This window comes from Tauraco erythrolophus, chromosome 15 (genome assembly GCF_009769465.1).
Source record: "Tauraco erythrolophus isolate bTauEry1 chromosome 15, bTauEry1.pri, whole genome shotgun sequence".
NCBI lineage: Eukaryota > Metazoa > Chordata > Aves > Musophagiformes > Musophagidae > Tauraco > Tauraco erythrolophus.
In genome coordinates, this window is record NC_141479.1 from 21,569,537 (window position 1) to 21,595,388 (window position 25,852).

The following is a 25,852-nucleotide window of genomic DNA, read 5'->3' on the forward strand; positions in this document are numbered from 1 at the left end:
CGACCCTCCCCCCGAGCCCCCACTGGCCCCGGCCCCGCCGCCAGCGCAAGCAGCACCGGCACCGGGCGCGGCCGGGGGTCCCGGAGCGAGATCGCCTCGACGGGGGGCGCGGAGGAGGGGGGCGGGCAGAACCGGTCCCAGTGCCTGTCCCGGTGCCTGTCCCGGTCCTGGTCCCGGTGCCGGTGCCAGATCAGCCGTGGCGGGGGCAGCGGTGCCGGGTCTCTCCCTCCCCGCCCGCCCCGTCGCGGCATCCCCGGGCGCGCCCGGCGACAGCTGCCGCGTTCCCGCCCGCCCTGCCCCGGGGGCCGCGCACCCCCGGCCCCCCGCCCCGAGCAGCGGGGACTCCCCCCGCTCCCCTCCGCATCCCCTCGGGCCCCTCGGCCCGCCCCGGGCCCCCCTCCGCCACCCGCCCCGCCGGGCCCCCGCCGGGCCCCCGCCGGGAAGGGGGTGCAGGCTGCCGGCCGGGGGGGCGGCGGGGACAGCTGCCCGGCCGGGGGGGGGCCCGGCCCGCTCGGCAGCACATGTGCTGTCACTCAGCCAGCCCCGCGGTTATTTTAGCTCGGGGCCGGCGAGCGGCTCGGGGCTGCTGGCCGGACTGCGCCCCGCTCCGCCATGGGCCCCCCGCTCCTCCTCGCCTGCCTGCTCGCCCCCCTGTGCGCTCGGGTAAGGGGCGCGGGGAGATGGGGAAGGGGTGGGCTGGGGATGGGGCTGGGGATGGGGCTGGGGAAGGGGATGGGAATCCCCCTGCTCCGTGCCCTGGGAAGGCCGACTGGAATGGGGAGCCTGGATGCGGTGCTGGGGGGGCGGCCGGACCCCAGACCCTTTGGAGGCACGTCCCTGGGGGTGGCGGGGATGGGGACGGGGGTGGCGGGGGCTCGGAGCCCCTCTTGGGGCATTTCCCACCCCACAGATGGCAGCGGCAGGGGGGAGCCTGCGGCTCGGGCACACTGCCTGCGTTTGTGAGCTGGGAGATTTGATTTGGGGGAGGATTAGGGGCTCAGAAACACCCTGTTCCCCCCTTTCCCACCCCAGCTGTGGTCCCAGACCCCTCTGCACCCCCCCATCCATGCATGTCCCCCCAGAGCCCCTCACTGCAGTCTCAGGCCTGAGCCATGTGAGACTGTTGGGGTTCTGGCCTGGCCCCACAGCCAGGCACCCAGGGCAGGGGGAGGAAAGGGGACCTGCAGGGCAGCCCCCCCCAGCAGCAGGGCCCCCATCGCCCCCTATCACCCTCCCCATATGCCCCGAGCTCCAGCGGCCTCCCAGGGAAGTGAGGGGGGGGAGATGTCTCTCCTGGGGAGGACAGAGGAGCAGCTCTTGCCACAGCCTCAAAACAAGTCCCTTGTCCTGCCCATGCCATGGGACTGGCACGCAGCCCACCCCCCTCACACAGCCCTGCACCATCCCCAGGGCCTCCCAGCGCAGCCACCCCTGCTGCCCCGCTCCCCTGCCCATGCACGGACCTGGGGCATCCCAGGGCACCACAGCACCCAGTGGTGCGGCCAGGATGGGTGTGGGCATGGGTGGGTGCAGATGTGGGTGCAAGGCTGGGTGCTGCCCAGATGTGCTCCCTCCCCAGGGAGCGGATAGTGCATGTCCCTGGGGCCCAGGATGAGGTTCAGCCCTGAGGAACATGGGGTAGAGCTGGGGGGGTAGAGGGGTGGGCTGCATGCACAGCTCACTGTCCCCTTCCCAACCCCCATCTCCCAGCCCCCACACCTGCTCCCCACCACTCCGGATCTCCATGCCATCCCCTAATTCCTTGACCCCTCCCAGTCCAGTCCCTCACAGCCCCTAAACCCATCCTACCCCCATTGCAGCCCCCCATGATTCCTGCTCTCCCACTCCCTGTTCCTAATCCCCCAGCCCCCTGTACCCCCCCAGCACCCTGGCTCTGTGCTCTGGCTGGATGACTCGTGCAGCCTAAACCCATCCCTGACACTTCTGCTCTTGATGCCACCTCCATGTCCACACGCTGACATGGGCTGGGGCCACGCCAGGCACTGCCAGCCCAGGGTAACCCCTTCGTCCCCACCGCGGGGGTCTCACCCCATGGCCATGCCCAGGGCACCTCCTTTGTGGGGCACCCCTTCCCAGTGAGCCCAGTGGGACACCTGTCACCATCACACCAGGATGCCAGGGGACCACAGACATGAAGATCCTGGGGAAGCTGAGGGGGGGGCCTCTCTTCTCCCCCAGACTCTATCCCATCAGGGGGTGCCAGCACGGTGCACCCCAGCATGGTGCATCCTGGCACCACGCACCAGCTGGGGTGCAAGGCCCTGCCCACTACCCTGGCATCGCACCGCACCCTAGAGGTTTCGGGGTCACCGGCAGCACTGTGTCCCCCCCAGGGTGCCAGCCCAGCCCAGCTGGGTGCTGCAGTCCCGGGCAGCCCCCAGGCCTGGCGGCAGCACGAGGGTCCACGGCGGGTGAAGAGGGCCTGGGTGATCCCCCCCATCAGTGTCTCGGAGAACCACAAGCGCATCCCCCACCTCCTTGTGCAGGTAGGCAGGGAGCCCCCCACCCTCTCTTCCAGGTGGTGGGTGGGGGGCACCCAGAGCAGGGGAATTGCACAGGGGCACCCCAGGAGGTGACAGCCCCCCCAGCCCTGGGACCACCAGCCCTGCTTTCCCCGGGGCAGATCAAGTCGGACAAGCAGCAGCCTGGGGGGGTGATCTACAGCATCAAGGGGCCAGGAGTGGACGAGGAGCCCCTGGGCATCTTCTCCATCGACAAGTTCACTGGGAAGGTCTTCCTCAATGCCATGCTGGACCGGGAGGAGAACGACCGCTTCCGGGTAAGGATGCTGCCCGGCCGCCTGCAGCCCCCTCCTGCCCCCCACCCCCCAGCCCTGACCCACCCTCTCTGCGCCCGCAGCTGAAAGCCTTCGCACTGGACCTGGGCGGCGTGACGCTGGAGGACCCCACCGACCTGGAGATCATCGTGATGGACCAGAACGACAACCGGCCGCTCTTCCAGCAGGACGTCTTCACGGGGCGCGTGGTGGAGGGCGCTGAGCCAGGTGGGTCCAGCTGGGGGGTTGGGGCTGGGGGCAACCCGAGGCAGCCCCCGCACCAGCACCCACTGGGGTGCTTCTGCGGCCGCAGGGACCTGCGTGATGACGGTGGATGCCACCGATGCCGACGACCCCGACACGGACAACGCGGTGCTGCGGTACTCCATCCTGGAGCAGGGCGCCGCTGGCATGTTCAGCATCAACGCCACCACCGGCGAGATCTGCACCGCACGGCCCGGCCTTGACCGTGAGGTAGTGGGCACATGGGGTGTGGGCGGCACTGGGGTGGCACTGGGACTGGGGGCAGCCAGAGACCTCCCGCCTGGTAAAACCAGAGCTCCAGCCAGGCGTGGGACAGGGTGAGTGGCCAGCAGCTGGGGACCTCTGGGCTCCCGGGGGGGCTGGAGGGGCTCAGCACCGCCCCCCTCCCTCCCCGCAGACCGTGGGGGTGTACAACCTGACAGTGCAGGCAGCCGACATGTCCGGGGACGGGCTCACCACCACCCGCCACCGCCGTCATCTACCTGGAGGACATCAACGACAACCCTCCCGAGTTCACCAAGGAGGAGGTAGCAGCCAGGGCGGGGTGGGGGGATGTGTGGGGGTCAGTGAGGTGGGAGCTGGACCCCCCCGCCCTGAGGGCAGACACCAGCCCCACGCCGCTCTCCCCCAGTTCTCCATGGAGGTGGAGGAGCAGGCGGGTCGGCTGTGGACGTGGGCAAGGTCTTCGTGCACGACAAGGACCTGGCAGGCTCGCCCAACTGGTTGGCCAAATTCACCATCCTGGAGGGCGACCCCGAGGGCGCCTTCGCCATCCGCACGGACCCCTACACCAACGATGGTGTGCTCTCCGTGGCCAAGGTGGGCACGGGGCAGCTGGAGGGGCCGTGGAGAGGGGTGGTCCCATGGCTTGGCTGACCTGTGGCCCCTCTCGGCAGCCGCTGGACCACGAGGTGCGGGACCGCTTCGAGCTGACGGTGTCGGTGCAGAACGAGCGGCCGCTGGAGCCCGTGGCCCCCGCCAGCCCCCGGGCACTGGCCACCGTGCGGGTGCGGGTGCGGGATGTGAACGAGGCGCCCGTCTTCCGCGAGAACCCGCGGCGGGTCAGCGTGCTGGAGGGAGCCCCCCCGGGCACCCCCGTCACCACCTACACCGCCAGCGACCCCGACACCCGCCAGCTCCAGACCCTCACGTGAGTCCCAGGCTGTGGGTTTCAGCACCCAGTCCCCTTGCGTGGCCTCCTGGCACCCGCTGCCTTTGTCCCCCCACGTTCGCAGTCCCCCCCTCAGGGGGGGTGACGGTTCGTGCACCCCCTGCACCCACAGCTACGCTCTGCTCTACGACCCGGCAGACTGGCTGCAGCTGGACCCCCATGCTGGCACCCTCCGCACCAAGCGGGAGCTGCTGCACCCCTCCGCCTTCCTGCAGGGTGGCTGGTACATCGCCCTGGTCCTCGCCCGCGATGACGGTGAGCAGCATCCCCTCTGCCATGACCCCCCCCCTTTGCTGCCGTACCCCCCTGACCCCTCTGCTCCGTGCCCCCAGCCGAGCCCCCGCTCTCTGCCACTGGCACCCTCTCCATCGAGATCCTGGAGGTGAACGACCACGCGCCCCTGCTGCAGCCGCCAGCCGGGGTGGTCTGCGGGCGGCCGGGCCGGGGGGGGACCCTGCTCCTGGGGGCCACGGATGATGACTTGCCCCCCCACGGCGCCCCGTTCCACTTCCAGCTCAGCCCCCAGCACCCCCAGCTCGCCCGCAACTGGAGCATCACCCGCTTCAACGGTGAGGGCCGGCCGAGGGGTGGGGTGGGGGGATGCTGCATGGGGTCCCTGCTCACCCCCTGCCCACCCGCAGTGACCCACGCGGTGCTGGCCGTGCTGGCGGAGCTGCCCCCGGGGCTCTACTCGCTCCCGCTGCTGCTGCGGGACTCGGGGACCCCCCCGCGGGAGCGGGGGCAGCTGCTGAATGTCTCGGTGTGCCACTGTGGCCGGGATGGCACCTGCGAGGATGGGGTCTTGGCCGCCGCCACCGCCGGGGCTGGCATCACCCTCGGGGCCCTTGGCATCATCCTTGGCAGCAGCATCCTCCTCCTCGGTGAGTGAGACCTCTGACTATCCTCACCCCCACCCGCACCCCAGCCCCTCCGTCCTGCCCCCACTTGGACCCCAGCCCCATGCCCGACCACGCAGTGCCAGCCCCGGTCACCCCTCCCGAAGCCCACCGGCAGGCTCCGTCACTGTGCCCCCCACTCCACCCATCACCCCATCCTGGTCCTGCCCACCCCCTACCATGACCCTCAACACCCCCCCCCCAAGCAACCCCTTCTAACCCCTATCAAGACCCCTCTATCCCACCTCATCACCCCCCCCAGCATCCCCCCCACCAAATCCCCACCTGCAGCCCCATCCCACCCTCCCAGCCCCACCAAGCGCATCCCAACCCAACCAGCCCCCCCATCGCCCCACATCCCACCCCATCCCCCCTGCCCCATGTCCCTGCACCCCAGCCCGTGCCCACCCACCCTCTGCCCGCAGTGCTGGCGGGGCTGGGGGCTGCGTGGGCGCGCGGGCGCCAGCGGGCTCTGCGCAAGGGGCTGCTGCAGCGCTCGCGGGACGACATGCGCGACAACATCCTCAACTACGACGAGCAGGGCGGGGGTGAGGAGGACCAGGTGAGCGGGACCCGGGGTGGGGGTCCCGGGGTGGGGGTTCATCCCAGCCCCCCACCCCTGACCCCCTCCCGTCCCTGCAGGACGCCTACGACATCAACCAGCTCCGGCACCCCGAGCTCTTCCCGCCCCGGGCCAAGCCGTCGATGCGCAGGGACGCCCCGCTGAGCTCCGCCACCCCCCCGGCCCCCCGCAAGCCGCCCAGCAGCCCCTCCGACATCGAGGACTTCATCAACGAGGTGGGGACAGGGCCCGGCACCCCCCTTTGCCCCCAGCTCCCCCCATCCCCAGTGGGGCTGACGGTGCCCCCCCGTCCCTGCAGGGGCTGGAGGCGGCGGACAGGGACCCCAGCGTGCCCCCCTACGACACCGCCCTCATCTACGACTACGAGGGCTCGGGCTCGGTCGCCAGCCCCCTCAGCTCCATCGTCTCCAGCCTGACGGACGAGGACCAGGACTACGACTACCTGAGCGAGTGGGGGCCCCGCTTCCGGCGCCTGGCAGACCTCTACGGGCAGTAGTGGGGATGGGGAGGGGCACGGGGGGCTTGCACACGTGTGTGCGTGAGGTGCCCAGGCGCAGCGGCTCTGCGTATGGACATGCACGAGGTGCCCGGCTTCAGGGGCTTTGCACACGTGTGTGCACCGAGGGGGACGTCGGCGCAGGGGTCTGCACGTGCCCGCAGACCCTGTGCCCAGCAAAGCGCAGGAGGGCAGAGGCCGAGGGCATGGGCAGCCCTGGGCAGGGGGACACACACACCCTGCAGAGTCAGGAGGTGAGAAGCCCCCCTCCAGTTCCCCCCATAATAAAGGTCCTAGAGGAGGGGGCTGGTGGCAGGGGCGCCGCGTGGGACCCCCCACCACGCCAGCCGCCCGTAGAAACAAGGCACTTTTATTGGCAGCCTGCGAGCGCCCGCCACAAACACCCCGGGGAGGCATCACCCCCGCCCCAGGGCTCCCAGCACAGCTCCTCCTGGGGCAGGATCTGGCCCCGCCATGGAGTGGGTGCATCCCCCCCCCCAGCCCAGCTCTCACACATGTCCCGGCGCACCCCGCCGTCCCCCACAGATGGGGGTCCCGGCGCTCCGTGGGGGTCCTGGCACTGTGCTCAGCCCCGCCAGCAGCAGGGAGACCCTGGGGGGGGGCACAGCTACGTCTCGCGGGGGGCGGCCGGGGAGCTCAGCGTCCTCTTGGCGGAGGCGGCGAGGCGGGAGTAGTCGTGGGGGATGCCGTGGGGGGTGAGCAGGGGCAGGTGGTCCTCGCGGGGGGGCCGGTGGAAGAGGGGGGGCCGGCGCTGGCTCTCGCCGTCCTGCAGGGACTGGGGCAGGCTGCGGCCCCGGCTCTCCGGCAGCAGCATGATGCTGAGGACGGCGAGGATGGCGAAGGAGGCGAACACCACGTGGTGCAGGAAGAAGCCGCGGCTGTTGGGGATGGCGGTGATGGGGGCGGCCGCCTTGCCCACGAAGCTGGCCCCCACGACGAGACCCAGCCCGGCACCCCTGCGGGGGAAACATGCTCAGGGGGGGGCCCAGGGGACCCTGCCCGGGTGTCCCCCCTGCCCCGGCGCAGCGTGGCACAGGGGGCGGCGGCAGCTCCCCCCTTACCTGACCACGGTGGGGAGGACCTCGCTGGCAAAGAAGATGCTGAGCATGGTGACGGCGTGGGAGGCGGTGATGCCCACCACGGACAGGGTCAGGACAATGAGGTCCAGCAGGTCTGGGGGGGACAAAAGCACCATCAGGGGTCAAATCCTGCACACCCCCGCCCCATTGCCACCCCCAGTCCCCCCAGCTGGGGGCTGCAGGGAGGGCGGGGGTCCCGTGGCCATCCTTACACTGGGTGAGGGCCAGCAGCAGGAGGGAGGAGATGCCGGTGAGGACGGTGCAGAGCAGGAGGATGGCACGGCGCCCGAAGCGCTCGGCCGTCAGGCAGATGAAGAGGCAGGCGGCCGCCTCGGTGCCCACCAGCACGAAGTAGGAGGAGAAGAAGTGGGGCAGGTGGGGGGCCAGGTTGCGGGTGAAGCAGTGCCGGATGCCGGAGCCGATGAACCTGCGGGACAGCTGGGTCAGGGGCCGCCAGCGGGACACCCCCATCCCACCCCCCGCCCGCCTGCTCACGCCGCGAAGCCGAGGATGACGCCGTTCTTCCAAATGACCCTGGTGCCAAAGATCTCGCAGACGGCGTGGTACCGGGGCTGCGGGGACCCCTCCGACAGCGACTCCAGCTCTGCCAGGACAGGGGGACCCTGGTCAGAGCTGGCACCATCCCACCACCCCGGCACTGCAGGTTTGGGGAGGGGGCCCACGGCCACGTCGCCCTCGGCAGCCCCTGCCACGCACCCGCGCGGAGGCTGTCCTGGTGGCACGAGCTGTCGTTGGAGTCGGTGCCGCTGCTTTCGGCCAGGGCCTGCAGGGTCTTCCTGGCCCTCTCCAGTTGCCGCGTGGCCAGCAGCCAGCGCGGCGACTCCAGCAGCAGTGCCGGGCACCTGGGGCACGAGCGTCGGTGTCACGGGGCTCTCCAGGGGCCTGGTGCCCCTCCAGCGCTGACCCCCCCCCCCTTCCTGGCTTGAAAGTGAAGCTGCCCAGAAACTCACAACTTCGAACCTGAGCAAACATTTACCCAGGGTGGGGGGGGTCCCCACGCTCCACCTGGAGAGCCCTGGGCAGCCTTTGATCCCCACCGCAGCCTCGGGCAGGGTGTGCCGGGCTGGGGTGCTGCCCTGGCACTCCCTGAGCACGGCTCGGTGCCAGTACCTGGGCACAGCTCAGCCCCGCTGCGAGTGGCAGCCCCCCCAGCCCGGGGGGGTCCTTACCACCAGCAGGCAGCCAGCAGAGCCAGGATCATGGTGACGGCACCCTGCAGCACCCGCCAGTCCCGGCACAGCACGGCCAGCCCTGGCAGCAGCAGCTCCCCGGCGATCCAGAAGAATCCGGCCACCATCGTCACCCCCAGCCGGTGCGGGGGGTCACACAGCTCCAGCCCTGGAAGGGGGGGGGCAAGGGGGGCACTGTGGGTGCTACAGCCACAGGGCATCCTGCATCCCGGAGCATCCTCGGTCCCACGCTACCACGGCCCCCGCTGGCACACTCACGTGCCACATAGAGGGAGAGGAAGGCGCCTGCCAGGGCCGCCCCGAAGAACAGCCGGGCAACCAGGACCATGACGAAGTCCACGGCCAGTGCCACGCCGAGGCCCAGGGGCACTGCCAGCACCAGGGACACCACGAAGACGGGCCGGCGGCCGAACCTGCCGGGAGACACGCTGTGAGTGGGGCTGGGCACGGTGCCCCCCTGCACGGCGGGGGTGCTGCCCTGGGGACCCCCGGGTACCTGTCGCAGGCCAGGCCAGCGGCGACGCTGCCCAGCGTCCAGCCCAGCAGGTGCGTGGTCTGCTCCAGGGGCACCTTCCAGCGCGAGGCGCACACCAGGTCCCACTGCGGGCGAGGGGGAGACGGCGGGGACAGGTCAGCAAACAGCCCCCCACCCACTGCCCACAGGGCTGGGACGGATGGGGGCCCCGTGAGTTGAGTGGGGGGGCTCTGGCCAGCCCCCACCCCACAAGAAGGAACGTGGGGCTGGATGTGGAAGGACAGTGCTGATGGCCCTTAGAGCCCCGTTCCCTGTCCCCCCCCCCCAAGACTCCTTTCCCCCAGGGCTCCTCCCAGCCACCCCCAAGCCCCTCCATGGGGGTCTCCCACCTTCTCCCCCCAAGGACCCCTCTTCCCGCCCCAGGATCCCCAGTCTCCCCCAAGCAAACTCCCTCTCCCCCTACCCCAGGACCCCCCCCCCCGCGGTGCTCCCCTGCACATCCAGGGCTTTCCCGTGGCACCCAGCTTGCCCCCCCCCGGACTCTCCCCACCCAGACCCCCTTTACCCCCCTCCCCAGACATCCACCCCCCGTCGCCTCCCCCCCCAACCCCCCTCCCATACCCAGCCCCCCCCCCCAAGCCCTCTCCAGAGCCCCCAGGGCTCCGTGTGTCCCTCTCCCTCGACCTTGGGACCCCCCGCCCGGAACCCTCCTCCCACCCCCCCCCCCCTCCCCGACCTGGGTGACGAGGTTGGAGCGGAGGCCGGCGGCGGGCAGCGCGTAGTGCCAGCCGCGGGTGCAGGGCCCGGTGCCGTTGGGGCGGGCGCTGCCGGGCCCGGTGGCGGTGGCGGTGGCGTCGGGGCGGTAGCGGTAGAGCTGGCAGGGGCTCCAGCCGCCGCGGAGGCGCGGGACGGCGGCGCGGAGCAGCGCGGCCCCGGCCAGCCGGCGGAGCGGCGGCGGCAGGAGCGTGGCGTCGGGGCGGCAGCGGTGCGGCGGCACCGCCCCCAGCGCCCACCCCAGCGCCCACCCCAGCGCCAGCGCCGCGCACGGCGCCCACCCCCCCGCCGCCCGCCGGCCCCGCGGACGCGACCCCCCCGCAGCCATCACCCGCCGCCGCCGGGGATCGCTCGGGATCGGGATCGGGATCGGCGCTGGCAGGTGGGGGCGGCACCGGCGCGGACCGGCCCCCGCGGGGACCGCCCCCGCCCAGCCCGGACCCCCCCACCCCGGGCTCTACCTTCCTTAAGCGCCCGTGAGCTCCGGGTTTCCCCTCCCCGGTTCAACCCCCCAAGCCCGGTTCGCCCCTCCCAGCCTGTTTCGCCCCCTCCCCAGCACCGTTCGCCCCCCCAGTCTGTTTTGCCAATCCCTCCCAGTCCGGTTCGCCCCTTAACCTGTTACCCCCCAGCCCCAGCTGGACCCCCATCCCAACGGGACTCCAGGCTAAAGAACTCTCTTGGCACTGGGGACCCCCGGGCCCAGGCGGTGCCAGGGGGCCCAGGGGTGCAGTCGGGATCCCCCACAAACGCACTCGGGTCCCCCCAAACCTCAGAGGGGGCTGGTGGGGTCTGGTCCCCCCGGGAAGGGAACCAGCCAGAGCCCCGCTTGCAGCCAGCGCCGCGGTGAGCCCGCGGGAAGAGCCAACGAAGCAGCCGAGTTGGAAACAAGCTTTTTTCATTTTTTTCTCCTTTTTAAAATTTATTTACACTCAGCTCTGCACACGCAACCGGAGAGCAACACCTGCAAAATGCCACCCGCGTCCGCCCTCTGCCTCCCGCCGCGGGCAGTCGCGCAGCCCAAAGGACGGGGGTGCCACGGTGGCACAGGACCCCCAGTGCCCAGCGCCGCATCCGCAAACGACGGCGTGAGAAACGGCCATGGGCGCGTTACGGAGCCGGCAGCCTCACCGCCGCACGGCCCACGCGCTGCCACGTAAGTGACCAGCACCCAGAGAAGGTGGGACGTGGCCTGGGAGGTACCTGCACCCGCGTACGTGGCTGGAGGGAGCAGCGCCGGGAGGAAAACTCACCCCGGAGCCTCCCGAGCCTCCCAGTGCCAGGGCCAGAAGAGTCCGGGACTTTTCTTGCTTTACGCGGCTGACTGAAGGTCTCTCCGTGCTTACAGAGATTAATTTATGGTTATTTAACAAAATAATAAGCAGGACTGGAAGTTTCTCTAAAAACAAGCGTCGCTTGTGGCTGCTTTCTCGTGTTCTGTCGAAAGAAACCCCCAAAGTTGCATCCCAGTAATCGCACCGGTCGCCCACCCCGATCCAGCGGCCCTGGGCAAGGCCAGGGGGGAAAAATCCGCAAGGCTCTGGTTGGGGCACGGCCGCTGCGACAAACTGCCTGTCCCTCCCCGTCTGCGGTGAGCTCCGGTCCCCGTCGCTGCTGCTGGTCTGGCAACGGGCCCGCGGTGCCAAGGCAGGAGCCAGGGGTCGGGCAGGGGAAGGCAGGACCCCCTGGGCACTTAGGATGGAGTGAAACCTCGAGGTCCTCGGCGCAAGGACCGTGGAAAATTCCTCAACCAGCTGCAAAGCCGGCGGCAGCGAAGCGGGGAGCCGGGTGCGGAGGCATCCTGGCATGGTGGGTGCTCTGCTGCCAGGGACCCGCGCGAGGTGAGCCTGTGCTGCCTGTGGCTGCCCGCACCCCCCCAGAGCCCGTGCTCCATGGGCTCCCGGACCCCCTTGGCTGCGGAGCGCGGCGAGAGCGGGGCTGCCGGGGCTGAGAATGGGCCCGTGCCGCAGGGAGCGGCAAACGGGGCTGGCAAGTGGTCGTGAACTCGGTGGGTGCCCCCCAGAGCCCCCAGCCAACCGCCCCAGCACGGGACGAGGAGCCAAACGGCATTTGTATCCTCCGCGCTTCCAAAAGCAGCAGCTGGGATGTTCAACCAGCACGTGCACCCGAACAGAAAAAGCAGGAGAACCAGGCGCCGACAGCTGGTGCCCGCGGGCGCCAGCCCCTCGCCCCGGCCACGCTAGCCCAGGGTCGGCAGCTGCGGGCAGAGGCGGCGTGGGCAGCCGGGCTTCCTGCCGGCCGGGACGGTCGGGCAGCAGGTGCAAGCGAGGCACGGAGGTCTTGGAAGAGGCACTTGAATCTGTCTCCAGCCTCATCCCTGTGAGCTTGTGCTTGAGGATCGACTTTGCCAGCTGCACTAAGCCCAGGCAGGGTTACGGCTCCGCCGAGAACCGCGCGTCCAACCCAATTCCTCGCGGAAGCGGCTGCGGTGCCGGCACGCAGTAGCGGGATGGCGGCAAGAAGAGCCAGCACCCAACCTGAAAGCAAATGAAGCGTTGCCAAGCCAGTGGCTCCTTCCCACCATGGTGGCTCCTTCCCACTCCAGCAGACACCAGCCCCGTGAACCTGTGTGTCCCCAGCTGGGAGGCGAAGCATCCCCCCGTTTCTCCGGGGCTGCGGAAGAGCGGGCACACTGGGTACAACTCCTCCTGCCAGACCCAGGCACAATGGTTTCTGTGGCATTACAGACTTCTCTGGTCTCAGCACCGGTGCAAACACCGGTGCCAGCCCCAGCGGGGCCGACCTGGGCTCCCAGCAGGCATCGCCTCAGTCCTCTGCAAGGAGCAGCCTGTGCCAAGCTGGCCAGGCTGGCAGCACCCACTTCCTCCATCGAGGTTTTACAGTTCAGAAAAGCCATTTGAGCCAGGCTGGTACTTGCAAACGAGGGAGCGCACATGCAGCGTGCATGGAGCACACACGGAGTGCACATGGAGTGTGGCGGGGCTGACCCCAGCCAGGCGCAGGGCTGGCACCAGGACTGGCACAGCCGGGATCAACATGTGCCATGCGGCACCGTCATCACCAGTAAGACTGAATTCAGCCAAGATCCACATAACTGATTTCTGAGGTTCAATATTAAAAGGAAGGACGAGGAAGGAGGCAGATGGGAGCGTGGCAGTGGCTGGTGCAGCATCCTGTGAGCCCAGCGGGTGCCCGTCCCCACGGGGCAGCAGCACCCCCAGCACGAAGCACTGGTGGCTGCGAGCCCCACCGCAGGCTCCTGGGCTCCAGCTCAGCCCACCAGCACCGACTCAGCTGCCATCTCACCGCCTGCCCTACCAGCAACCGGCCTCCGGAGCCAGGCAGCACCGATGCCCCAGCACGACTGGCAACCACAGGGCAGCGCTGGCTCCCACCAGTCCTTCTCCCAGCTTTGCAGCCCCCAACACCACCTCCTCCACCCTACGGCTACACGGGGTCCGTAAAACTCACCAGCCTGAGCCCAAACATCATCTGCCACGTCGCTCTGTGTCCCCGCTGGCAAATGCCACCGGGGGGGGTGCCCCTCTCCCACGGTCCGCAACTGGCTGCACAGCCGCGGGGCTGGCACCGCCGGGTTTCCGACTCCACCGAACGCAAAAGGGCAGGAGAGAAACAACGTGGTGTTAAAAATCAGGTTGGCAGCTGGAGATCCTGCTCCGTACCGGAGCGCGTCGGACGGGCACCCGAGTAACGCCGCGCGCCCTCGTTTGCTCCTCCACAGGGAAAGCGCTGCCCGGGGTGAACTGTACATACAAAGATAATTTTAATTAATTTATTTATTTCTTTACACATAACTGAAAGTGATGTTACAGTACATAAGTTATTTACAACTGTGCAGTAATGTGTTGCAAAATAAATTATCTAGAAGGCAGCAAAAGTACATTGTTAATGTATATAAAAACTGTACAGCATTTATGGGATACAATTTTTCTTTATATGAGTATTGGCTCTGTAGTGTTTTCAAGTTATGTTCTCAGAAAGAGAAACGAAATGCCCAAGATTAAAGGAAAAAAAAAAAATATATAAACCACATGGATTTACTCCATTAAAAACACAGTTGGCAAAGTCCTTTCTCTGCATCGCCGTCTCTCCGCCCGCCGCCGGCCGTGCTGCCCCGGCGGCTCCTCCGCGACGGCGGCGAGCGGCTGCTGCGGGGCGCCGCGGGCGCACCCCCCCTCCATCCACACCTTCAGAGCCGCGTCTGCCCAACTTGGACGCTGTCTTTTTGTTTCTAATAGTTTTTTCGTGTTCTTTTTTTTTTTTCTTTTTTCTTTTTCTTTTAGACATAACCCAGGATGGAACGAGAAACTCAAAAACACCCCCCCCTCCCCCCCCCCATGGTTTCCTACTGCAGCTTCTCCGCCAGGAGATCCGCAACCGGTGGAAAACAGAGAGCTGGAAATCACGGTGTTCACAAGTACATGAATCACGTGCTGGCCCCGCTCAGCAGCTTCTGCAACACGCAAACGGTGTCCTTGGCCTCCTCCCTCCGCCTCTGCCAGTCTCTCGGCCGGTGGGTGCTCGCTGCCCGCGCACACCGGCTGCCTCCCTGCCGCGGCAGCCGGTTGGAAAGGAGATGCGCCCCGGCCCGCTGCCCGGCGGAGCTGCCGTCAGTCCGGAAGCGAGGGACGCGTTGTGAAGAAAGTGCAATTATTTTTCTTATTGTTTTTGTTTTCTGCCGATAGCTGCTTCCTCCTCCTCTGACCAGGGATTCATCAGCAAGCGGTAAGGGTGAATGTGAGCTCGACCGCCCGACCTCGGAGGGCTCCCGTCCTTGCCAGTTTTCAGTGATGCCTCCTGGTTTTGAACTGTCATGCCGGCAAGAGCACAAAGTCATCGTTCACGTCGACCATTGGCACGTAGAACGAGGGCACCTCGTTCACGCAGAGGGATTTGTGCCCCGCGGGGTCCAGCTCCTGCACCTTCAGCTGCCACTCCATCCTTTGCACCGCGTTCAAGGCGGCAGCTTCGTGTTGCTGTCGCATGAGCAGGCACGTCTGGATCGGGGAGAGAAAACCCAGCAGAGATGAGGGGTGAGCAGAGAGGGCAGGACCGGCGCCCGCTGCCTGTCCCAGCTGGCACAGGCAGGGGACCCACCGTGGCGGCGGGCAGAGCTGCAAGCGGAGTGAGGGACACTGCGCACAGCCTCGCAGGAGGGGAACCTGGACTTGAGATGTCTGCTGAGCCCAATTCCAGCAAGAGCAGGAGCAAACCCAACAGGACCTTTGTGGGGCGGCTCCTAAAGGCTCCTGGGCACTCAGAGCACCAACCCCGCGGGTGCCAGCCTCGGCAGACGGTCCCCATCGGCCCTGGCAGCGGCCCTCGGCTGCCCGAGAGCAGGGTCCTGTTCCCTCCATGGGACTGCCACCTCCCTCCATGTCACCAGCTGAAAGCATCATCGTCCCCGCTGCCCCCCGTGCCCAGGTTTGCCCCCCAGAGCTCTGCAGAGCACTGTGCAAACCCCCACGCAGGCTCCTGCCACCTTGAACTGCGCGACAGGGTTCAAGTTTGTTGCGGCACGTGCTGGCGAAGAGCGGTCCCGAGGGTTTAACTGACCGGGAACGCTCCAGACCACGTGGCAGGAAGCAGAGGATCGGTCAGACAGACAACCCTGGGCAGAACGTGTCTCCCTCCTCCCTTTTAGGAAGCAGCAGAGGTGACTGCGCTCCCCCAGTCCCCGCAGAGGACAGCTCAGCTGTGCCAGGCACAGAACCATCCCCCATGGCATAACGCTGCCCGGGCCACCACGGGACGCCTGCGCCCAGCGGAGTTTTTGGAAACCACAAAGGCAGCTTCCAGGCTCCCTCCATCCTGGGATCCCTCTCGGGGAAACCGTCCCGGCAGGAGGCAGAGCAGCAGGACCTGGGCACCGGGGCTCCCGCGCCTCTCACCTTCATCCGGTCGTACTTGTCGTCCACGTCTTGCAACCAGGAAATGAACTGTCGCGCGTTGAAACGGTCTCTGACCGATTTGTTTTCGTCTCCCTAGGCAAGAGAGAGCAAAAGGGAATTACACAGCAAGTTTTATTTCATTTTTCTTTACTTTCCGCAGTCAGAGGGCAAACCCCTCTCGGGGCACGTGCTCCTCAGCACCAGGAAAGGTGCCTGCAGGGAGGGAGAGCGGAGCGCGCTCCCCGTTTCCGCTCGCTTTGCAGAGAATCCGGCCGTGCCAACCCGTCCCAGCACCCACACCTCTCTGTCTCCTTCACCTCACGCCCAAGTTCATAACATCTTTGCTGCAGAAGCGCCGACGCTTTGCCGGGAAGTGCCGAGGCATAAATCAAGGCTCCCGGATCGATACGCCAGGTCACTAATAAATCCCGGGATCCCGTCCCCGCACAGGATCCCTCCTGCAATGCAGCAGCACGCGTCTCCTGCAGCGGGGGCCGGCGGCACTGCGGGGCGCAGGCTGCAGAGGGTGCTGGTGGGATGGCTCAGCACCACCGCAGCAGGAGCTGGACACGATTCCACGTTTTCTGGCACAGAATGACGTGAAATCAAAGGAAGAAACGACCATTTCTGGTGGGCTGTGAGACAGGGTCTGGCTCTTTCAAAGCCACTGTTCAGACACAAATCAATTCAATGGCTCTGCCCCCTTCCTTCAACAGGAAAATATATCCCAGAGCGGAGTGAAATGACCTTTCAGATGATCCTGACCAAAAAAAAGGGCAGACAGACCTGAGACTCACTGATAAACATGAGTCATCTCCGCTCCTAAAGCGACACGATGCCCCCCGGATCCACCATTCCCAGCTATATTTCCTTCCCCGGCACACACGTGGGGTATCCCAGAACACGCGACACCAGAAGCTGAGTCAGATCAGGCAACCTGGGCCCGTGCTGGGGATGGCTCCTGCAGCACGTCCTGTGCCCGCGTGCCACGGTGGGCAACGGGCACCTGAGCAGGGAGAGCATCGGGACCTCCTGCCTACATCCCTCCCTCCCTCTGCCCAGGAAGATGCATCTCCCTCGGGGTCCTGCACAGCCCCTCCGAGATGCTTCCTCACCACCGAGACAGGCACTGACCTGATTTTCTAGAGGCATGTTATAGACCTCGGAGTCCAGCAGCATGGTGCAGGCGCTGAAGGGCACGGCCTGGTTGGCGATCGTCCTCGCTGCCCGACAATGAACTCTCAAAATCTCCTGCTCGCAGGAGACGATGAGCTTCTCCTGAGGAAGAGCGAACGAAGCGGTGAGCGTGGCAGGGGAGGTGCGGGACCTCTTTCCCAGCGGGATTTTCCCCGGAGCGCTCCCTTACCCGCTCTATGCTGTGCTGGAGCCGCAGCTTCCCCCGGACGGCTTCCTGCTGCTTGAAGAGCTCCTTCAGAGGCTCGGCGAGGGACGGCGGCGGGGCGATCTGCGGGCACACGACAGCCCAAGGTCAGAGCCAGCAACGCCACGGGGCGCTGCCCGCTCCCCCGGCCACGCGGCACCCTGCCCGTGGCACAGCCATGTAGCCGAAACGCACGTCGGCCGAGGGCTCGGCGAGGGAGTCGGTGCCACCCTGCCAGGTGCAGAACCGGAGCCTGAACCACCTGACATGCTGCGAGGGCAGCTTGGAAAGGGGCCTGAGCGTGTCTGACGAAGGAGGTGGCAGTGCTGGAGAAACAGTGCCATGCGCAGCGCCAGCTGCGCCCCGGGAAGGGTGCCTGCGTCCTGCTCTGCCCTGCGCTTTCCCGGGGAGCGAGGTGCTCCTCCAGTGCAGCCCAAGCCGCCGACGGAGGAGCGGGGGGCTCCGGGTTAGTCTGGGAAGGAACGAGCAGATGTGAGCACAGGCTATGCCCACCGCGGTGCCAGGGCAGACGGAGCGCGTGCGAACTCACGCGGTGACTCCTGCACGGACCACACTGCACCAGAAAGCGCCGCAGGGCAGGACGCTGCGCCCTGCCCGCAGCGGGGAACGACGCCTGGCACGGCCAGTCGTATCCACCCTCCTCCTCCAGGCTGGATCCTGGATTTACTGCCTGCAGCACGGAGGTTATTGATGTGTTTGTATCAGCAAGTCCATCCATGCAGCACAGCAGTAAAACGCGGATCCCGCTGCCAAGGAGCGCGCGCCATCGGCCAGGCAGACGGCGGCGCTTGGGAAAACGAAGGCAGAAGTTCAGAGCCTTTTTTTTTTTTTTTTTTCCCTACAGTCTTTTAAGCTCATTATCCAACTACTATCACTGTTTTGCCTTCCAGCCGCAAATCCAGTGGATTCACATAAACTTGGCCTCAAATCCAGTGGATTCACATAAACTTGGCTCTAAAGCCTGAACAAATCTCAGGTTCCTAAGCACGGCCGAAGGTCTCCTCTGGAAAAGCACAGCTCCCAGAGGATGCGTTTAACACGCGGCCATCCACCTACCGAGCCTGAGATTTGTCATCACGAGCCCGAGCCTGACATTTGTCATCACGAGCACGTTCTGGAGGCAGCTAAAGCCAGGGCCAGGGTGTCATCGGCATCGCACGGGCGCTCCCGGTGCACAGGGACCAATCTGGCCGTGCGTGCAGCAGCAAGGGAGGGGACAGTCCCCGCTGCTGCGGTTTAAAGGGAGCAGGTGACTCACCACTGGAATATGGAGCTTGCTTAGAGGTTTGCCATCCAACAGGTAGGAGCCCGTATAGGTGACATACTCGGCGTAGCACTGCGGAGCTTGGGGAGTAATATAGCAGAGGATTTTCCGCTTCTCTTCGATCTTTTTCCTGATCTGGAGGTACTCGAAGTAGGGGTTGGACCTGTCGCTGTGATAAGGTTCGATGTCGTCCAGTTTTATAGCGTCTACGATAGCTGCCAGGGTTTGCTGAATCATCTCCCTCGTCTGCTGGGTGGACGTGTTGATCTGCTGCTGCAGCTGCTGGTTGGAGCGCTGGAAGCGGCGCTTGCGCGGGTGCTGAGCCTGGGAATCGTCCTCCTCCGTAACGCGGCCTTTGGCACGCGTGGCGGGCGCGGAAACGGGAGGAAATTCCTTCTCAGAAGAGGCGGCGTTCTGCTTGTTTTGGTTGGCGAGCATCTGAGCCCGGTTCCTGGTAATCCGCTGAGGAATCTCCTCTATTTTGGGTGGTTTGGGAGCTTCTGCTACTGGTTTTTGTACCGGTTCAACGATTTCTGCTGGAGCGTTGGCTGGAGGTGCATCCGCCTGGGAGGACGGGACTTGGCTCCCAGCGCGCGCCGCGGCACCCTCCTGGGAAACGCTGCCCTCGGCGGCGGCCGCGGGTGGGGGACAGGTCTGGGAGCTGCTCTCTGCCACCCCACCAGAAGAAGACAGGTCCTCGTGCACGGCCTCCACCTCTTTGCTCTCCACCTGAGCAGACTCCGATGGGGTCTGCTGGAAAATCTGCGCTTCCGAGTCCTCCGCTCCTTTTTCCTCAGCTACGTTCAGCGCTTCTGAGGTGGCTTCTTGTGCAGCCACTTCTGGTTTCTGCTCCTCGGCTTGTGGCTCCGTCTCCACCGGCAGGACGGCGGTCGCCTGGCTGGCCGGCGGCTCCTCCGGCTCACCGGACGCTATTACGGACACGCTCGCTTTAACGACGCCGGCGCTCGTTTCGGAAGCTGCTGCCGGGCTTTCTTCCACCGCTTCTGCCTCCGTCGTCTCTGTCTCCGCAACATCCTTCGGTTGCAGTGGCAGCTCTGGGAGCGAGAAGGGGCCAAGGTCCAAGTCATCTTCTGTATTGGTGAAGGGATCAGGCCACGTTACTGCCTCCTCCGTATTTGCAGGCGCAGCGTTGCTGTTTTCCAAATAGCTGTTTTCCGGCACGCTGACGACTTCTGCCTGAGGTTCTGCTGGCATACAAGGGGGCTCGGGAGGTATCTCAGGTGCTTCTTCTGGAAGAGGCTTGCAGTTATTGAAGAAGGTGTCTAACCTAGTAGGGGACATGTACGGCGCCTGCTCTTCGGCGTTCGCCATTTCTCCTGGAACTGCTTCCTCAGCATCCTCCTTGACTTCATCGAGCCCCGGTTCAGACACGGACAGAGGGTAAGATATGGGAGAGACGGGGTAGGAAGTGTCCGTGGGAATGAAGGCTACCGGCGTAGGATGGATCGGCTCTAGGGAACAGAGCGGAGGTTTAGGGGACTCGGAAAACCTCTGGGGAGATTTCATCAGGAGCTCCGAGCCCATGGACCAGCTGACAGAGTGCTCTGCTGGGTTACCCATCAGGCTGGGAGGAATGGCCGTGTCCGGGTTTCTGGCAGGAGGGTTTTCCCAGTCTATGTTGTTCTGTTCCGGCATACCCGAGCCGAAATGGTTTTCTTCCATCGGTGGTAAGTAGGTAGGTTCCGGCGGCATGATGGAGGCGGTGGCTTGCTGCTCCTCCGTGGTGTCCAGGGGCATGCCGAGGTCGGGGGGAAGAGCACTTTCTACCGAAGGAGCCAGCAGCTCGTCCCGGTGCGAAGGGGAGGATTTTGCTTGTAAACCAGAAAAGACGCTTTCGGGCGACTGGGCGACTCCGCTGACCGCTCCGGGCGCACAGTGCAGAGCTTCCACTTTCGGCGACGAAACCCCATAGTCTGGTGAGTAATACCCAGGAGATAAACACTGGAACTTCTCAGCAGGAACAGACGGAAGGGGGACTTTCTCCTCCATTAAATGCTGCACTGGAGAGTCGTAGTTCGACGTCACCGGGACGCTCTGCTGTCTGAAGAACTTATCTCCAACGCTGAATTCTTCTTCAGGTGCCCTTCTGATATCGACCGAGATGGAACGATACAGGTTCGTGGAGGGTATGGTCCGAGTCGGGGTCTGGCTCGGGTTCTCGGGGAGCCCACCGGAAACGTTCGCGTATCTGTCGAAGAAGGATGGAGAACAGGCGTTCATGGACATGGTGGATATGGGCAGCGAGTGCTGCGAGTCCGCGCATTCGAACATCAGGTCTGTGTAGTCTTCGTTGCTGCACGAGGGAGTCCTGGGCGTCTGCATCACTTCCTCGTAGCTCGGACAAGAGACGACCGATGCCGGGGTCGGGACGCCCGTCGGCCGGTTCTGATCCGGCCTGGGAGACGCCGGGAGGATCTCCTTCAGCTGAGGACCCGTTATCCAGTCCTTCGAGTCCGTCCCAACGGCAGGCTGTGCCTTGTTTTCCGGTGACAGGATAGGAGTCAGTGGACCCAGTTCTTTAAGCTTCTTGTCCTTGAGCTGAGTATCCAGCGTTAACGGCTTCTTGGTTGCCAGATCCAGACTCCTCTTGCGCACGTCTTCCGAGCTTTTAAGTTTGTCCTTCAATTTGGGGTCTCCGGACCTGTGCCTCATTTTCTCCATTTGCTTCATTCTCTCTTTGTGCCTTTTGTGGCGCTCCTCGATTTCCAGGTCCTTCTGGCTCAGCATCCTCTCAAAGCTGGTCATCATCAAATCACCGTCTCCCAGAAGCTTCTCCCTTGGCCTGGCATCCTTCTTGCCGCTGTCTTTGGAAAGGGTTATTTTTTCATTCCCATTGCTTATTTTATTGACTCCGATTTGTCTTTCTCTTGGTTCTCCTTCAGCTTCTCCTTCAGTTTGCTTTCGCCGAATTTGAGGTTGTCCTCCTTTGATTTATCTTTAAAGGTGGTAACTTGAGGACTGTCCTTGTCTTTAAGCGTTGACTTTGGCTCGTCTTTGTGATGCTTAAAGAAACCATCTGCATGTTTGTCTCTGTGCTTTTCCTTCTCCTCCTTCCATTTTTCCTTGTGTTTATCTCGCTTCTTTTTCTCTTTAACTGTGCTGATGGTGCTGGAACTGTAACTCTTTTCTTTTTCCGCCTTCTTTGACAGCTCTCTTTCAGAATCATTTTTGTCTTTCTTTTCGGAAAATAAGTAATCAATGCCTTTCTCTGGTTCCTCATCAGGCTCTGCCTTCGTGTTGTAGGAAGTGCTGAAAGTCTCCCCATCCACAGAGAAATCCTTTTCATAATGAGTGGAGTCCTTTCTGCTGCTGGAGTCTTTGAATTCTTCTGTCTTTTCCTTTTTCTCCGTCTTCTCCTTCTTTGCTTTTTCTTTCTCGTGACTTTTCTTTGACGAAGACGAGGAATGCCTGTGTCTCTCCTTCTCCTTGAGTTTGTCCTGCAGGCAGGGTAAAGGGAGGGAGTCCTTAAACTTTTCTTCAGCGGCATCAGTAAGAGAGAGGTTAGAAGACTCAAAGAGGCTGGTCAGTCCTGGTTCTTGGCCTCTATCCGTGAAGCTGTCAGAAGAGATCTCGCTGATTTTGTCATTGGAGTCGTCTCTGTAGTCGTTCAGAGCCTCCTCCTCCAACTTCTCCAGCAGGCTCTTCTCCGACTCCCCTCCTTTCGAAGACTTTTTCTCTTTGGAATGCTCTTTATCCAGCTTCTCCTTATGCTTGCTTTTCACCTTGTCGTCGTTGGCATGTTTCTTGTCGACCTTTTCCGGGAGCTTCTGCTTGTTTTTCTTCTCTTGCGTGGAATCTATGGACGTTCTGTCTTTCCTGTCCTTGTACTTCTCGGTAGAGTCTTTATCTTTCTTCTCTTTGTGTTTTTCAAAGGAACTCTTCTCCTTCTTCTCTTTTCCCCCTTCTGATGTTCCCTTGTCCTTTTTCTTCTCCTTGGAGTCCTTATCTTTCTGCTTCTCTCCCGAATGCTGCCGGTCGGAGGAGTACTTGCGGTGCTTGTCGGGGTACAGCTCCTTCTCGGCTGCGCCGTCGTCCTTCTCCTGCAGACTGTCCAGGCGATGCGCTTCGCTCCCAGCGGAGTCGCTGACTTTGAACCCAGTCAAGCTGTAATCATCCCTCTCGTCTTCGCTTTCATCCGTGAAGATGTCTGCGATGCTGTACCAGCTCTTCTCTTTGCCCTTCTTCTCATCCTTTTTCTCGGAGAAGTCCTCTCGATCCGCGGAGAAGTTTTTCTCTTTCTTCTCTTTAACCTGGTCGAAAGAACTCTTCCTTTCCTTGTCTTTGCTGTGCAGGTCTTTGTATTTCTCCTTAGTATCCTTCTTCTCCTTGAAACTCTTGTCTAGTTCTTTCTCTTTCAGGATTTTCTCGGGAGCAGTTTTTTCATTTTTCTCCTTGTCGCCTTCTTTGGATTTCTCCTTGTACTTTTCTGGCTTCACCTTTTCTTTTTTTTCTTTATCGGGAGCATCTTTCTTCTCCTTTTCCTTCCCAGAATGGTGCCTCTCCCAACTCTCCAGGGTTTTACCACCGAATTCGGGGTCAGACTTATCCTTGAAGAACGTTTCGCAGCCGTATTCTTTGAAGTCATCCCGATAGGGCTCCTCCTGCTTCGTTTTGGTTTCCTTTCGATCTTTAGAGCCGTCAGAGGAATCTTTTCTGTCTTTGTTGGATTCACCCGTATCTTTTTCCTTCCTCTCCTTGACGCTCTCTGCGGAATCCTTCCTTTTCTTATCCTTTTCAGGCAAATAACTGGGAGTAACTTTGTGTCTGTCCGTTTGGTCCTTTTTCTTCTCGGAGCTTTTGTCCACATAGTCCCTCTCTTTCTTCTTCAAGAAAGTGTCCTTTTCGCTTCGTTTCTCGTTGTAGTCCTTCTTCTCTTTCGTTTTGTTTTCCTTTTTCTTGTCTTTAATTTCCTCTTTCGCGGGTTCTATGATTAGTTTTGCCACGGTGTCGTTTTTAATCTCCCTGAAATCCGTCACCGGAGAATCCCAGCTATCTTCCCCTTTGAAATCGAAGGAGGAATCAGAAGACAAGTCTGAAAACCACCTCTCTTGCTGGTCATCCGAAAGGCTGAACTTCGTGTCCTCGCTTTCGGGAAATTGGTTTTTGTTATTAAACTCATCGAACCCAGACTCGTCCCTGTAAAGTTTTTCTTTTTTGCATTTTTCTTTCTCTTCCTTGAAGGATTTTTCTTTCTCTAGTTTAGAAACCTTCTCCTCCTTCAGCTCATTCTTCTTTTCAGATTTTGACTGCTTGTCCTTCGACTTCTTCTTTCTCTCCTCCTTGTGTATTCTCGGCTTCTCCTCTTTGGGAGATTTCTCCTTTACGGGTTTCTCTTTTTCTGATTTACTTAATCCTTCTCTGAAGGATTTGCTCATGTCTTTACTACCATCTTTGACTTTTCTTAACGATTTCTCCTCTTTCGAGGATTTTCCAGTCTCATCTTTGAACAACCATTCCTTCTCCTCCGCCTTACCTTTGGGGAGCTTCTCCTCCTTCTTACTGTGTTCTCGCTCGTGCTTTAACACTTTCAATTTGTTTCGACTGGATTTTCTGTCTCTACTATCAAGCCTTTCTCAGGCTTTTGTTTAGAGTCCTCAAACTCAAAAGAAAACGTTTTGATTATTTTAATGTCTTGGCTGATGGGACACTGCCCCTTCTCCTTGTTTTTATGTTTGTGTTTTGTTTTATGCTTTTTAACAACCTTCCCCTCCTTGTCCAGCTTTGGAATTGCTCCATCCACATTGCTATGGAATGAATTCTTTTTCTCAGAAACAGTGTTGTGTGGGGTGTTTTTCTTTTTGTGCTCTGGTTTCTTCCTGACTGGCTTTAGCGACTCTAAGCTCGAGTCCTCGGATGAGTAGTCCGACTCGCTCGTCAATCTCGTCCTGGTGGAGTCCGATAAGGAACTGACATCTGACCAAGCTGGAGAAGATATAGCTTTCCAATTGTCCGTCCTCCAGTGCTTGGAGTGCTGTTCTGTAAGATTAGGATTATGTTTCTGGGATGCTAAACTCCCATGAGAAGAGGTCGATGAGGCAGACAGAGAGTTAAACAAGGAGGATTCCTTTAGCACTAGCCTGGAGTCCTTTACACAGCTAGAGCTCTGAAGAGAGTCTCTATCATCCTCCTCACTCTCCACGTTTTCGCTCTCTGATTCAGAGGAACAAAATTTGTCATTTTTTTTTGCCAAACCGAACCTCTTTGCTTTTCGTCTCCTTCTTCCGCTTCTTTTTTACTTTGCTTTTCTCCTTCGGCGGCTTTGTGCTGGCGGGCTCCCGAATCTTGCTGCTGGGCAATATCGAGTGGGTCGAAAGTCGCAGCTTCTCCCCCGTCCCCACAGCAACGCTGGTCTCCTCCTCATCCGAGCTGTCCGACAGGATGCGGTGGGCAGCTTTCTTTGGTGTAATTGTGTTATTTTTAGTGTAAGTTTTCACTTCCATTTTGGGTATGGAAATGAAACTGTTTGCTTTAGTCTCTTTTCTGTAATCCTTTTTCAGCAAATGTTTGTCATCGACTGGTGGGACCCGGTCCTGCTCATCGTCCTCATCAAATTCATACTCATCCTTCACCGGGGTGATGGTCTTAGGGGGCTCCTGGGCTTTGGGCTTGTGCTTCAAACCCTTCTCGAACTCCGAGTCTGTGTTATTGCCATCAACAGAGCTGGAGGGAGCGAAGGAAGGGGCGTCCTCCTCTTCTGAGGTCTCTGCAGAGAGAGAAGAACACCGTGTTAAGGGCTGCGAGGGGCTTCGGGGAGGGAACACCAGCAGTCTGCTGCGGACGTGACCCCCTGCGAACGGCCCCGCCGCCCCTTCGCCTCCCGCAGCCTTCGTGAGTCCGCAGCCGACGGCTCGAAACGCCAGGCTGGGAGACCCCGACCCGCACGGCGGGTCCCTCAGAGCAACGCCCGGAGTTTTGTCAAGAGAAAAACATTTCGACAGGGTTACGACTGCCAACGGCAGAGGTCGAGACTCCCCGTGAGAGCGGATCTCCAATTAGCACTAATTAAAACCTGCAGCGTTTCCCACCTGGCACAGCCACAACGGTGGCACTCACGGGGGTGGCATGAGCAGGAGGCTCTGCCAGGGGACAGCCCGGGAGCACAACCTGAAACCTCGGCACCGGCACAGCCGAGGGCCGTGCCCCCTGACCGAGGAGGGATGGGAACACACGACGTGCACCCAAACCTCCTCTCTAGGCACAAGCTGGAATATTACCCACGTTTTAAAGGTAAGACATCCATTTACCTGCAATTGGCTTCCAATCCTACATCTCGATTGCACCAGGCAAGTGATCTCAACGTAGGCTTCCAGGGCAAACAGCTAGAGCTCCCGGAGCTAAAGGCTGGTAGTTATGTTGTCTGAATTTGGGTTACAGCTACAGATGGACTCCTGACCGTGGCAGCAGCGTGCAGATATTCTGACAAGAGTCTAACTTCACTGTCCTCTTAACGTCTCTGTATTAACAGACAGCTGCAGGCCACAACCATCGCTCCCACGTTCACGTAAAG

At 62.4% G+C, this 25,852-nt stretch overlaps 3 protein-coding genes across 3 annotated transcripts in view; 1 reads left to right on the plus strand and 2 right to left on the minus strand.

Annotated features, from left to right (window-relative positions):
• The first annotated feature begins 612 nt into the window (after positions 1–612).
• On the plus strand, positions 613–6,207 carry CDH15 (cadherin 15). Its single transcript, XM_086621265.1, is given in 16 exon segments — positions 613–663; positions 2,355–2,507; positions 2,645–2,800; positions 2,881–3,025; positions 3,111–3,271; positions 3,459–3,524; positions 3,526–3,588; positions 3,693–3,719; positions 3,722–3,880; positions 3,958–4,211; positions 4,345–4,487; positions 4,565–4,801; positions 4,874–5,113; positions 5,554–5,690; positions 5,771–5,926; positions 6,010–6,207. Coding segments are annotated over 16 exon segments (2,346 nt in total).
• A 628-nt stretch (positions 6,208–6,835) lies between these two features.
• Positions 6,836–10,095, minus strand: SLC22A31 (solute carrier family 22 member 31). Its single transcript, XM_086620739.1, has 9 exons — positions 9,730–10,095; positions 9,015–9,118; positions 8,777–8,931; positions 8,498–8,666; positions 8,025–8,170; positions 7,803–7,911; positions 7,520–7,734; positions 7,290–7,401; positions 6,836–7,184 (listed from the first exon to the last, which is right to left on the minus strand). The coding sequence occupies exons 1-9, from the start codon at positions 10,093–10,095 to the stop codon at positions 6,836–6,838; spliced, it is 1,725 nt and encodes a 574-aa protein (XP_086476865.1).
• Positions 10,096–14,113: 4,018 nt separating this feature from the next.
• ANKRD11 (ankyrin repeat domain 11) overlaps positions 14,114–25,852 on the minus strand; it is an 81,953-nt gene continuing 70,214 nt past the window's right edge. Inside the window, 8 exon segments of the mRNA XM_086620734.1 lie at positions 14,114–14,764; positions 15,659–15,751; positions 16,793–16,936; positions 17,025–17,123; positions 18,319–21,185; positions 21,188–23,893; positions 23,896–24,529; positions 24,531–25,048. Of these exon segments, the coding sequence (XP_086476860.1) occupies positions 14,579–14,764; positions 15,659–15,751; positions 16,793–16,936; positions 17,025–17,123; positions 18,319–21,185; positions 21,188–23,893; positions 23,896–24,529; positions 24,531–25,048 (7,247 nt within the window). The 3' untranslated portion in view covers positions 14,114–14,578.

Excerpts from the sequence above, each read along its gene's own strand:
- SLC22A31 (XM_086620739.1), bottom strand. The coding sequence starts at position 10,095 with ATGGCTGCGGGGGGGTCGCGTCCGCGGGGCCGGCGGGCGGCGGGGGGG. Across the intron at positions 7,912-8,024 it reads CCAGGACAGCCTCCGCGCGG|AGCTGGAGTCGCTGTCGGAG; the intron begins GTGCGTGGCAGG and ends CTGTCCTGGCAG. Across the intron at positions 7,735-7,802 it reads GTCATCCTCGGCTTCGCGGC|GTTCATCGGCTCCGGCATCC; the intron begins GTGAGCAGGCGG and ends GCTGTCCCGCAG.